We start from the raw sequence: 13,361 nt of genomic DNA on the forward strand, positions 1-13,361 counted from the left end.
TCTGTAGCTGAGAGTCATGTTCTTTCACAAGACTATCATATTACCACTCATTTTCCGTTGTATCTTCTTTCAGGGCCTTACTTTCTTTTTACTTGCTAACTTCAATGCTTTGAGGGAGAGAGTTGTCAGTGAAGGTGAAAATGGTCAGTGTCATGGGGATTTGCTCTGTCTTTCCTGCCATAACACCAGTCCTCTGATCCAGAAATACTTTCCTGCACTGGGGCCATAAGGAGAATAGGACCTCACTGTCCTCCTGTTGAAGAGACCTGCTCGCTGGGCTCTGCTCGCTTGCTCCCATCTGTCTCAAGGCTTGTTGTTTCTTTCGCTCTGAGCATCTGCACTCCAAGAAGGCATGAACTTTTTCTTTCACTTCCTTTCTTCTGCGGGTGATGATCTGACATCACCCTGAGAAAGAGGCTGAAGGTCGCCGAATATAAACACTGTCACTCCTCGCTGGCTGAGGCAGAAAGGCAGAGGGTTGAGTGAGCACCCAGGGGTCTGGAGGAAGGGGACAGAAACCACGATGCCAAGGGCTTGGGCGCCACATGTGTGCTTGAGGGCTCAGGGTCTCTGTGCCTTTATACACTGAAGGCACCGGAGAGGACACATTTCCTCTGGAGTCACCCTTAACCATCTGCCACTCTAGGAGGATGCAGGTAGGAGTCCAGTTGGCAATGGAAGTTGTCATGGGGAAGAAGGCCATTTGGGGTGGGCTGAGGGCTGGGCTGCTCACAGGAGTGTCCCTGGGCGGAAAAGACTAGGGGGCAAACTGTGTGAGCCACTGGGACAGGGAAAGGGGTTCAGGTTGCTGCCCAAGGAAGGCAGGTCTCTCGCACTGAACCACCACCCTGGGGCTTAAGGACAGCTGAAGTGGCCAAGTGGGCTAGTGGGTCGGGGGGAGAAGCACCTAACAAACGCCTTGGTCCTCTGCCCATCCTTCTATAGAAAATGAAGCAGGCTTGCGAGATATTTCCTCACTCAGTGCTGAAGTGTCCAAGGATGAAAATGTGTTGAAATCTCTCTCTCTCTTTCTCTCTCTCTCGGTTTGGGAAAAAAAAAAAAAAAAGAGCTAAGGATTGAGGAAGATGGTTCAACACAGGCTACGTCTGCTCTCCAAGGGGCTCTGGACTTGTCCCGCCGCAGCCTCCTCGGCTCTCCCGGCCAGAGCTCGTGTCTCGCGGTGGAAGCCGGGCGGCGGTGCGCGGGGGATGCTCTTACATAATCGCCCGGCCGCGTCCTGCTTCCTCGCGCGCGCTCCGGCACCGCGCGGGCTTGGAGAGCCTGGGGGGAGGGGGGGTGGTGGACCGCGATGGAGCCGGGGCAGGCGCTGCGGGGCCGGGGCCGCCCCCGCAGGGGGAGATGAGCGTGAAGAGCTGCGGGAGGAGGGCGCGAGAGGCGGCGGGGGAGGTGAAGGTCAGTGGGTGTGAAGCGCCCGATGCACACCGCCCCCCCGCCCCCGGTCCTCCCCTGTCCCCTCCTTCCCTTCCTCTCCGTCCCCCTCTGACGTCTGGAGCTGGCAGCCCGGCCGGTTCCGCATTCCCGACCCCTCCCCGCCGCCCAGGGGCCGCTATATAGCCGGGGCTGATGCAACCCGTCCCGCCGCCCGCCACAGCCTGCGGGAGGGACGCTCGGCGGCCGCGACGGAGGGGGGGCGCTGCAGCGGCGGCGGCTGGGCTGGCGCCGCGGCGGCTCCCGGGCCGGGACGGGCCTGGGCACCGGGCGGAGCTCGGCGGCCGGGAGGCAGAGGCGCTGAGCGGGCACGGCGCCTGCAGCAGGGCCCTGGCCCCGGGGGCGCCGCCTCCGCCCGCGGCTTCTGCACGGTGGGTGCGAGGGCGCGCGCGCGCCGGCGGGCGCCGGGCGGGAGGGCGGGGTGGGGCGCGCCGGGCGCGGGCACCTGGGACGGCCGCACACCCCACACCCCCAGTGCGGGCGGAGCGCGCCGGAGCCCCCGGAACCCGAGCCCCGCGGGGAGGCTCCTGCAGCCTTGGGAGCCCGCGCGGCCCCGGCGAGGGGGCGCTCTGCAGCCCGGACCCGCTCCCGCTAAGCGCCCGCGAGCGGGTGGCTTTCTCTTTGGTTCCCGCCCTGGGACGGGAGGCTCCGTCCGCTCCCGGGACGGCCGAGGCGCTCTCTCTGCCTCCCTCCCGCGCGCTCCTCCCCCGTCCGTTTTGCAGGGAGGTGCTCTCGCGCGGCGGGGAAGGCGGGTGAGTGGGGAGAAGACGGCCCTGGGGTGGAAATGGAGGGTTGAAGGCCTGGGAGGTGCAAGGGTGCCGGTGGTGGAGGGATGACAGGGACCTGCTGGCAAGTCGTGCCCGCCCCTCCCCTTCGCAGGGAGGAAGCGCGGCTCCCTGAGGACCTGGAAGAGGGCGCTGACAAGGGCTGGGCTCTCCATACAATGAAGAGGGTTTCCCTCAGGGCCATTGCTCGGGGATTCCCCCTTTCGGAGGGGGGCGTGGGGGGGGGTTTCTAGGGGCTGCTGGGTCCCCTTTGGGCTCCCCCAACTGCCAAGCCAGGTTACATAAGGAGTCAAGCCCGCTGCGCTAGGTAACCAGCCCCTCCTCTCCGGCCCAGCCCAGTTTAGACGGCTCTCTCCTGCCTCGCCCCTCAAAAGAGCCTGAAAGGTTAGGACTTAACACGGCCTGGACCCCTGATCCCGGGATTGCACTCGCAAGTTTTGCCTGGGTCAGTGGTGGGGTCGGGGGTGGGACAGGGAGTTTGCAGACCCGTGTGTGTTCCCAGGTTTAAATCTCGGTGGACTGTCCTCAGGGTCTTGGTTTGGGGAACATGAGAGACTGGAGCTTGGAACTATGCTTGGGAGCCCGCTTATCCTTTAAGACCTTGCAGAAAACTGTGTTCACATGTCATCTGCCTTCCCCCAGGGTTTTTAAAAACACCTCCCATTGCTTTCATCTTCCCTGCCAATCTGGCTGCAGTTTGGATGAACGCCTTATCTTCCTTCACAGGTTTCTAGGGGAGAGTTTAGCCAGGTATCAGGTGTGAGCATGGCTCTGATTTTATATAAACCTGACGACCAGGGAAGAGAAGCATGATCTGTTCTCGTGCCTCGGGCTGGTTAAGATTTCTCCTTGTTTAAAACACGGAGAACTGATTTCTCAAAGACTCTTCTGTTCCCCTTCTACTCTGGCTTTGGTTCAGAGCTGTAGGTAGCCCCAGAATCTTCTTGAAGAGCTGGGTGCTGTGAGATTTGAAGGGCAGCTAGAAAGCATGGATTGGTTGAGATGGTAAAGAACCTGCCTGCAATGCAGGAGACCCAGGTTTGATCCCTGGGTTGGGAAGACCCCCTGGAGAAGGGAATGGCTACCCACTCCAGTATTCTTGCCTGGAGAACTCCATGGACAGAGGAGCCTGGCGGGTACAGTCCATGGGGTTGCAAAGAGTCGGACACGATGGAGCAAGTAACACTTTCACTTTCACTCAGAAGGCATGGATGTAGAGGCTTCTGACTTTTCTCCTGGGTTGGTTGCAGCCACCTCCAAGGAGATATGTTGATAACTGGTGACAGTGTCCCCCAAGGAAGAACTTGGACAAGAATCTCTCCATTCACTTGCTGCCTAGCTTTTGCAGCCACCAGCATCTGTCGTTGCCTCTCCCACCTGTTTGCAGGATGTGTAGGCATCTTTTCCAACCTGCCAGACCCTTGGCAGAACCCTGAGATGGGCTAGGCTCTCCAGGCCTTGTTTGTTGTGGGGTTGTTGGTGTTGCAATGGGGCTGTCTCTGACACAAGTGTCTCTGTTTCCAGTTCTGCTCTGGAAAGAAGGGGCCAGTGCAGACTCGAGGTTGGCCTGCTCTGTATTCATTCAGGCCCAGCTCAACTTCAGCAGTCAGAGCCAGGGCTGAGGGCAAGCTACATTCTTTTCTGCTTTTCTGCTGCAGGATGCAGTTTGCTTTTTTTCCATGTGAATGAATTATGTTGGAAACTGAAATAGGAAGAGAAAACTAGAGTGGTATGGGTATGTGTGTGTGCATACCTATATAGGCAGGGGGAAAGCAGCGGGCACATTATTTTTCCATTTTCCTTTAATTAAGGCTCTGTGGAGGTGTGTTTGAAAACAGAGGGTCTCCTATGCCTTTGAGGAGGGTGAGAACACTGTTTTGGCTGCGTCCCGGGCCATATGCAGCGTATGGTGGCCAATGAAACTGGGCCTGGCTCGTTCTGTTGCTTGTCTTGGCAGTAGGTTCCGTGGCTTGTATTACCAGCTCTGGAACTTACAGGCTGCCAAGCTCTGTATGCCTGTGTGTGTGCGCGCACACATACGTGTGTGTGTGTGTATGTGCGCGCTCGCTCTTGTGCATGTGTGTGGTTTGGCCTCTCAAAACTCAGCAGAGACAAATGCCTTAGCAACCCAGGGTTGGAATTTTCGGCCTGTGTTTCTTTACACTCGTGGCTGGCTGTGGGAGGCCCGGCCAGAGCCCACCATTCTGGGTTTTTTTCCTCTCTTTTTTTTTAGTCTGTTTTCTTGCTCCTACCCATGGGATTCCATTTGTGGAGCTCAATTTCTAAAGCTTTAACTGGCCGATGGCATAATTTTTTAAAAAAGGGCCAGAGGATTGGTCACAGGCTGTGTGTGTGTCTGTGCTGTGCGTCAGTATGAACTCCTGGCGCCAGGAACAGGACAGGGTGAGCAGGGAAGAAAGTCTAGGAGGCCCAGAGACAGTTCCTTCTCAGCTGCTTCTCACTGCTCAGAATAAGGATCCAGGCAGAAACGACTTACTGTGTATTTACTGAGCACCTACATTAGGCAGGAGAGAAAGCCCGTGCTTATAGGCAGGGCTTGTCTAAAGCATTTCCCTGGTCTCTGGGGAAGAACCTTTCTTGGGGAGACATTCTAGTTTCTTTCATGGCTGGGTTGGCTACGCAGGGCTCACACTATGTCAGGGGCTTCTTCTGACACCTACCACCCCTCATTTTTTTTTATAAAGATCTGAGGAGTGACCCCTTCTAAGCAATGCAGGGGTACAGTGAGTTGAAAGACACAGCCAATGCTGGCCCTCTTCTTCTGGAGGTGGGCATGGAAACCCAGCCATGGGAGCACCCTGTTGCCAGTAATCTATGTAGTTGTTGTCCTGGCTGGTGAGATGGAGAAGCACTTAGGAGAAACCGAGGCAAAGGGCAGGTGCTGGGTCTCATTCTCATTTCCACACTTTTGTACCCAGCCCCGATCTGCCACCTGTTGTTTCTCTTCTGCAGTAACTGCCTGGATGCAGGATGGTCCTGCCCTCTTGAGGTTTCGAGTTGGGAAGGAGAAGAGCAGAGAACCCTCTGGGCCGGGCTGGGGGTGATGGCGTGGATCCTCTTCTTGGCCGTAGGATAGGGAGATTGGTGTTCGATGGGAACTGGGAACAGAGCAGAAGGGGCCTCGAGGGCTCGCCCAGCACTGGTGTTGCTCCAGGAAGGAAGGCGCTCAGAGCCACACTGATGTCATGCTCACAGGTGCTGTTCCAGGTGCTTTCCAAACATTAACTAATTAAATCTTCTTCTCAGCCTTACAGGGAAAGTAAGGTGACTAGTCCCACTGTGCAGCAGAGGAAAGGGAGGCACAGAGAGGTTAGGGAACTTGCCCAAGGTCACACAGCTAGTAGGAGCAGAGCTAGGGTTCATACTCAGATGATCTGGCTTTGGAGTTTCCACTTTTAACCTGCCTCACTCTCCTGCCTGCAGAGCTAAGCCAGCCATCGGAGATGGTCTTCTGCTGCTTGCTCTTGTGCTCCATCTCGGAGCTTTCTCCACCTTTTCCTCCTTGCCTCCTGAATCTCCTTGTCTTTTGGAAGCTGATTGGCCTGCATCATTTCAGATTCCAGGAGAGAGGTCATCCCAGATAACTCCTTAGCTCCAGGGACAGATTTGGTGTTTGATTCTCCAAGATTCATGATTGTTAGTGCTGTGCTCTGTGATATCTGGCCTGGCAACTTTCTGGCCTCTCTGCCCTCTACTTGCTGCCATGGACTTCTGCCCTCCACAGCTTCTTCCTGGGAATCTTCTGAGGCTCCAGCTCCCAAGACTTCCAAGTCGCTCTTGTTGATTTCAATTACCAGGTGCTTGCTCTTAACTTCCAACCCCACTAGTGCTCCTGGGGTCTGACCCTATGAACTCCATTGCTCCTTGACCTGCTCTCACTCACCTCCACTTTCTGCACCAAGCCTTGGGCCAGTGGTACTCATTTGCACCCCTATTTCTGGCTCCCGATGCCTGCCCAGGCCAGCTATTTGCTTAGAAGGGAGCTAACCCCCAGGGATTTTAGAGCCGTCCTTAAACTTTTGTTTTTATGGGCAGAAAGTTCATGAGGCAGATCCTAACCTTTTCTTAACGTGTCTTTTTGGGGAAAAAAAAAATCTGTCTTTGCCATTTTAGATTGAGATGCCCATTATTGGGCACTTTCTAATAAGACTAGCCTTTCAGAAGTTGGGACTGTTGTTTATAGATACTCCCATTAAAAAAAACATAATAATATCTTGCAGGTTTACATACAGTAAACGAGGGAAGAAAATAAGAGGGAAAAACTTATCTCTACACTTCCTTCTTTTGGCTGGAATGACTCTTCATTTTAATGTCTCCCATTAGGGCCCATTTTTGGAACTTGACGTGTTTTGTGGTTTTTCTTCTACTTGTATAAGGCAGTGCCCCCAGACCATGTGCCTACAAGTCCCTGAGGAAGTCAGGATAGAGACATATCAGATCTTTTCTTTAGGTTCTTTTCCCCTTGGATCTACCTGGTCCCTGTTTCTTTCAAGCTGGCTTTTAAGGAGCTGCATCAGACCATCCCAAATCTTAGGCTCAACAACAGCGTAGGATCCACTGTGACCTCCAGAATGTTTTCTGTCTCATTTATGCCTTGCTTGTCTGTCTCATCTTGGATCTACGCAGTACCCAGTTTTTCTCCATTGGCTAGTTTCCAGGTCGTTCCTGGTCAGTGTCCCAAATTGCCAAAGTCTTTTTGATTCTAGGCCTGTCTTTTGAGGCACAAGAGCTATTTGCCAATATGGGTCTTCTGCCAGCATATAGAGTTTGCTCTTTTTTTATGCAACCCAGTTACTAATGAGACATGGAGGATGTCCTCCATGTCATGGAAGGCATGGAGGATCTTGATGTTCCATATGGACCCCTGGGCCCAAAGGGCAACACTCAGTTCTTCCCTTAAATCTTCTGCTGTTTAGTTCTCCTTTTCCCACTAAATTGTTTATGGAACAACCAGTCTGGGAGATGATTTCACCTCTTGTCATCTTCCGTCTGTCTTCCTTGAAGTGGGTCAATTCTTCCTGACTGTTGTGGGTTCCCTGCCACCCCTCTCCCCCTCCCACACACACCTTCTAGTCGATCCCTAAATCGGTGCAAGTTTTCAAATCGCCCAAGTTGCCTTTCAGCCAGGGCTTGTCAGCTAGCTCTTTCCAGTTAATGGGGATCCAATTATGAGAGGCAGCTGCTCCAGCTCCTCCATCTCTGCGCTCCCCCCACCCCGCCCCTGGAGCCATGTAGGATGACTTCTTGCTGGTGGATGTCAGCTGTTGTGGTTGTCTTCTTGGAATGGCATGTGTTAAGGACTTTGTGGTTTGTATCTGAGCATTTAGGGGCGCCCTTGAGGGGAAGGGCAGGAGAGGGAGATTTTTTTTTTTCCACTTTTGCAAAGGAAAGCCTGGTGCCTAATCCCCCCAAGTGAGGCTTGTCCTTGGGGTGTGTTTACAGGGGAGCAGGAATGGGAAGAATTCATGGGGCTGCTGCTTCCAGGGGGTGCTCCCTCTGGCAAGGGTGGGGTTCTCACGGTAGCAGAGAATTCATTATACTTTGGGATCATTTGTTAGTTTCTCATTTATACCATCTGTATGAAAATAAACAGAAGCTGCAAGCTGAGCCTATCGTTCCCGGAACACAGAGGCGTCTGGCTTCCATCTCCTGAGATGGCTTAGGCGAGGAAACATCCAGAAGCCTCTGGCGGATTTTTCTTGGGGGCTACTGTGGGAGCGCATGGTCTGGAGGTGGATGACAAGCGTCTAAACCTCCAGAGACAGATCCTCACCCGACTCACTGAATTTGGCTCCCCCATGAACGTATCCCTCGTTCATTCGTTCAGTCAAGTTTTTGTGGATTATCCTTTCTGTGCCATAAATGATGCAGGCATGGGGTCCCATGGGGCAACAACAGGCATGCCTGTGGCTCACCTTCCACTGGCTAAGTGGCCACATGGCACATTTTGCCACGTGCATGGGTCCTTACGCTCCAGGGAGGTTCTGGGGCTTTGGGCCACGGAGAGGACCTTGCACTCTATTTTGCTTTGCTCCACACCTGAGGCGTGGTGCCTCCCTCCCCTGTTAGGGGTTGGTGTTCAGCTGGAGCACCAGGTGTAGAACATTGTCAAGTTTCCCAGCTCCTGTCCACTGTGACCTGCTCAGGTAAACATCCTTCCTGGGATTGCTGACTCTTTATAGCATCAGTTCAGGTCTAGAAGGGGTGCTGGGGGTGGGGGTGGGCCGCTGTAGGGTTTTTTTTTCTTTTCTGAGAAGAAGATATGAGTTTCCTTTGTCAGTTTGGCTCAGGTAGCCTGAAATTGGGCTTTCCAGGCGTTGCTAGTGATAAAGAATCGGCCTGCCAGTGCAGGAGACGTCAGAGCCGTGGGTTCAATCCCTGGGTCGGGAAGATCCTAGGTATGGTTTACCCAGACAGGAGTGAGTCCTTATACTGGCCCTTTCTTATTCCCTGCAGGAGTCCCCAGAAGACATGTGACTCACCCACTGTGCCCTGGAGCAGCCTCTGGCCTGGCAGCCTGTTGCCCCCTCTGCACTGCAGGCCTGGCTCCAGAGGGTGGAAAGTGAAAGTGTTAGTTGCTCAGTCATGTCTGACTCTTTGTGACCCTATGGACTGTAGCTTGCCAGGGTCCTCTGTCCACGGGGTTCTCCAGACAAGATTTCTGAAGTGGGCTGCCATTCCCTTCTCCAGGGGATCTTCCTGACCCAGGGATGGAACCTGGGTCTCGCACATTGCAGCTAGATTCTTTATCATCTGAGCCACCAGGGAAGCCCCAGTGGGTGGAGGAAGTGACTTTATCACCAAACCTGGATTCCAGTCCAGCTCAGGCCTAGGGAGGGTCATAGCACATTGACCAACCACATATAAGAGGTCCCAGGGACTGTTTCTTCTATGTCTGGACTTCTGCCTAGCCTGTCATGTAGTTCTTCAGGGAACTTCTTGAACCTGGATCTCCATGGAAAGCAGAGTAGAGGGTCCTCTATGCAAGAGAATGATCCTCCACTGTGGACTGATGTCTGAAAATCCACCATTAGAAGGTCATTCCTTCTGCACTAACATTTCTTGGACCACCGGAGGGGAAATAAAAAGTGTGGGGTGAAAAAGCTTTGGTTCTAAAACCCAGGGCCCAGGAGTCCAGCTCTGTCCCTCTATAGCCGTGTGACGGTGGGCAAGTCATTGAACCTCTGAGCTTGTTTCCTCCTGTACAAAATGAGGATGTGGTTTAGATGAGCACAGGGCCTCCTCCAGCTCTAAGACTATAACTTGATGTGAATGAGCCTGAGATCCTTTTCTGAGAATGGCCCAGGGGACACTGGGTGCTGAGGAAGGGGAGAAAGGATGTGGGGTGGGGAACAGGGGCTGCTGAGAGGCCAAGTGTGGGAGGCAGAGCAGGTAGAGCACAGAGGAAAGAGCCTGGGGCCCGAGTGTAAACTGGGGTGCGAGGTGGGGCGCTGTGTGCAGAAGGCTTCATGGCAGATGTGGCTGGTGCTGAGGATGAAATGGCAGGTCCGCTGTCTGCTCACAAGTGCCTTTCTTTCAAGAAAGTTGATGTCCAGAGGAAGTGTTGGTGGTCTCAGGGTGCAAATCACCAACATGTTTTTCCCCCCAAAGCACAGAACCAATTGAGAAAGAAACACAGGGTTAGATAGGGAACCAAATTTCACCTTTAGAAGTGAAATGGAAATGGAGAAGGTGACTTAGGCTCATGACCCAAATGGCCTCGCTAATATGCTGCTCTCCTTGAAATCTAGACATGAGAGCCTGAGACCCAGACAGCGTGGCCACAGGAGTAACTGCCCAGCAGAGGCGTGAGGTCTGATGGACATCCCGTCTTCCCTGTCTCGCTAAATACACTCCTCTCCGTGGTAGAGAGATGGGCCAGTTTCTCCCCCAGGATTTCCAAGACAGATGAAGTGTTGATTTGATAGCCTTGTGCAGAGATGCATGAAGAGGTGGGGGGGTGGGGCGCAGAGAAATGATTTTCTTTATAGGACTAGAATCCAGAAGCATTTTTGTACTAAAATACCACTTATCAGGCTGCCTAGAAGCCAGGAATGTGTACAACTGATCTCCATACTATTCTCAGTGCCTCTCAGCTCATAGTAGGTAGTTGACAATTGGATGGATGGGTGGATGGTTGAATGGATGGATAGGAGCCCCGTAAGTGACCGGAAAGTCTGGCGTTACTGGCAGACAAGGTTTCTTCGCTGCCATCTGTGCAGCGAAGTGATCGTTTCTTATCCATGAGCTTCCCCCAGTGAAAGGAAGGAAGAAATAAGAATTCCCTGGGTGCTGACCTGTCTAATTTATGTCTTTCTTTCATGCCTGAATCTGTCTTCCTTTGCACACCTTCTGAGTCTGGAGGAGCTAGAATATGTGCTTGCTTTGAGAGTGAAGAGCCCGTGGAGGACTTTTCTTGTCCTGGGCTCCACGGGGAAAGCGCATGCTAATTAATTCCATCTCCTTTGCCTCAGTCGCTTCCTCATAGATGCCAGGTGCAAGAACTCACACACACACACACTGTTAACTTCAATTTGCTTCATCTTGTATTCAGAGTGTCTTAACAAGTAGGCAGAATGGGATGTGTGATTGGAGGGGAGGCACCATGCCAGCCTCAAAATAGCTCCCTCTTAAACATGTGCAAAGGTGCTCGATGTGCCTCCATTCTGATCCATTCCCTTTGGAGGCAGCGAGCTGCAGTCTAAATCCAGCTCTACCAGTTTTAAAGTGTTCAGTCTGGAGTGAGTTCTCTTTCTAAGCTTTCCTTCTTCCTCCATGTCCTGGGCTCTGATCTAGTCTTTTGGGGCTGGTGGAAGGATGACCGCAGTGCTTAGCTCAGAGCAAATACTGAATCCACGTGGCCTGTGATTGGGTTAAGCATTGCCTAGGTGCCAGTGATAACCTTGGTGTGAATTGACTGATCAAGTTTCTCTCGATAACAGAATGGATGTAAGGGCAGGAAGAGCAACTTGGGGTGGAGAAGGGGTGTAGGGGGATACTGATGAAAGAAAGGGTGGGGTCCCAGCAAGACTTGGGACTTAAGCCCCCCATGGAAGCTCTCACCCGGCTGACCGTGCCTGTCCTGCTCTTCTGTCCACTCCAGGCTGGACTGCCACTCCTCCTGCTATGATGCCTGGGCAGATCCCAGACCCTTCCATGACTGCGGGCTCTCTGCCAGGGCTTGGCCCCCTGACCGGACTCCCCAGCTCGGCTCTGACTGCAGAGGAGCTGAAATACGCCGACATCCGCAACATCGGGGCCATGATCGCCCCTTTGCACTTCCTGGAGGTGAAACTGGGCAAGAGGCCCCAGCCTGTGAAGAGTGAGGTGAGTGAGCCTTGTTCCCCCAGGCAGGATCTTGGGGAGGGTAAGATGCCTGGGTTAGCATCCCAAAGTGAAAGTGAAATTTGCTCAGTTATGTCTGACTCTTTGTGATCCCCATGGACCACAGTTCATGGAATTCTCCAAGCCAGGATACTGGAGTGGGTAGCCTTTCCCTTCTCCAGGGGATCTTCCCAACTCAAGAACTGAACCTGGGTCTCCTGCATTGCAGGTAGACTCTTTACCAACTGAACTAGCATCCCAGGTCTACTCTAAACTTGCCAGGTGACCTAAGCTTTGCTGTTTAATGTGGGGTCTGAGGACCAGTAGCATCCGTGTCACCCTGGGGTTGTTAGAAATGCAGAATCTCAGGCCCTACCCCAGATCTTCTGAATCAGGACCTGTATTTTTAACAAACTGCCCCCCAGCCCCCCAACACACACCAGGATATTCACGGCCACATTAACGTTTTAGAAGCACTGGGCTAGATCAGGATGCTAAACCTGTCTCTGGTTCTTCAAGGGACACAGGAAGAGTGATTAATCATGAAAGTATTGAATAATAACATCTGACCATCACTCCGGAGTGTTGAGGGGGGCTGTGGTCAGTGGAGGCAATGGAAATGTACACATGCTTTGAAAAGTATATAAGGCAAAGCCAATATTGGGTTAGTTTAAAAAAATTGTTATCATTGGTCACATCATTGTCTTTATTGCTCTTGGCTCCAGGTTGGAGCTGAAAGCAGGAACTTGGAGGAGGGTGTGGGCTCCCTTCCCAAAGTGCTGCCAGAGCCGGGCCTGGCCTCAGTTGCCCAGCGTCGCCCGCTTTAGCTGGTATTTGCAGAGGACCCACTGTGCAGCCTGCCTTCCTCAGGTCCCTTGCAGCTGCAGCGCTCATGAGCCTTCCTTGTGGAACAGCAGCATTTCCCTGGGGACTAGTGAGAAGCAGAAGTCCCCCAGGGTGGGTGATCATCAATGCTGGGCACGCCCTGGGTCACTGCCCCAGGGCTGGCAATTTGTCCAAAGGCCTGCCCTTGTGAGGTCCCCGTCAGGGCCATGTTTTCAGAGGCCAGACTGAGTAGCTGCCCACCTGGAAGGGAGAAGGAGCTGGTGCTGGGAGCCATGCTAAACATGCTTAAGTCACTTCTGTCGTGTCCAACTCTTTGGTGATGCCATGGACTGTAGCCCACCAGGCTCCTCTGTCCATGGGACTCTACAGGCAAGAATATTGGAGTGGGTTGCCATTTCCTTCTCCAGGAGATCTTCCTGACCCAGGGATCGAATCTACGAATCTACATCTCTTGTGTCTCCTGTGTTGATAGGTGGGTTCTTTACCACTAATGCCACCTGGGAAGCTGGAGAGGTGTCAGACAGCAGGGTCGGGTGGGGGAGCTGAGTCTCAGATGCTGGGCCACTCTCGGGGAGGGAGCATTCAGAAACGTGCTCCGGGATGGGGGCTCTTCCTGTAGGATGGAGCTCACAGGGCTGGACCTCCCAGAGAGGGGGACTCTAGGTGGAGAAAGGTGTCCAGGTACTGGCAGGGGTTGGGGGGGGCAGTTGGGTATTTCATGGTGCTTCTGCTGTGCCCTCTGCCCTTTGTCTCCCCCAAAAGCACCATAAAACTGCACAGAAGATCTGCTGGGAGCTCAGCTGGCAGGGGTGGCATGCTGGCCATTGGCGGGGCTGGCCATGGCTCTCAGGTGTGTTTGGTTTGGCCTGCACCATGTTTTAAAAGAAGCTGGAGCCAACCTTTCACTTGAAAACTTGGATTTTAACCTTTGATTAC

The 13,361-nt window shown here is 53.5% G+C and overlaps 1 protein-coding gene across 5 annotated transcripts in view; it reads left to right on the forward strand.

Annotated features, from left to right (window-relative positions):
* The first annotated feature begins 455 nt into the window (after positions 1–455).
* Positions 456–13,361, forward strand: part of JDP2 (Jun dimerization protein 2) — a 45,402-nt gene continuing 32,496 nt past the window's right edge. The window contains exons 1-2 of one of the 5 annotated variants that reach the window (XM_010809480.4): positions 456–656; positions 11,359–11,582. In XM_010809480.4, the coding sequence (XP_010807782.1) occupies positions 11,382–11,582 (201 nt within the window). In that variant the 5' untranslated portion in view covers positions 456–656; positions 11,359–11,381. Of the gene's footprint in view, positions 657–1,390; positions 1,414–1,598; positions 1,821–2,120; positions 2,202–11,358; positions 11,583–13,361 lie in introns of those variants that run through there. The other 4 variants (NM_001193245.3, XM_005211987.4, XM_010809479.4 and 1 more) reach the window with 4 other exon arrangements.

The sequence above is a fragment of the Bos taurus genome, chromosome 10 (genome assembly GCF_002263795.3).
Source record: "Bos taurus isolate L1 Dominette 01449 registration number 42190680 breed Hereford chromosome 10, ARS-UCD2.0, whole genome shotgun sequence".
Taxonomy (NCBI): domain Eukaryota; kingdom Metazoa; phylum Chordata; class Mammalia; order Artiodactyla; family Bovidae; genus Bos; species Bos taurus.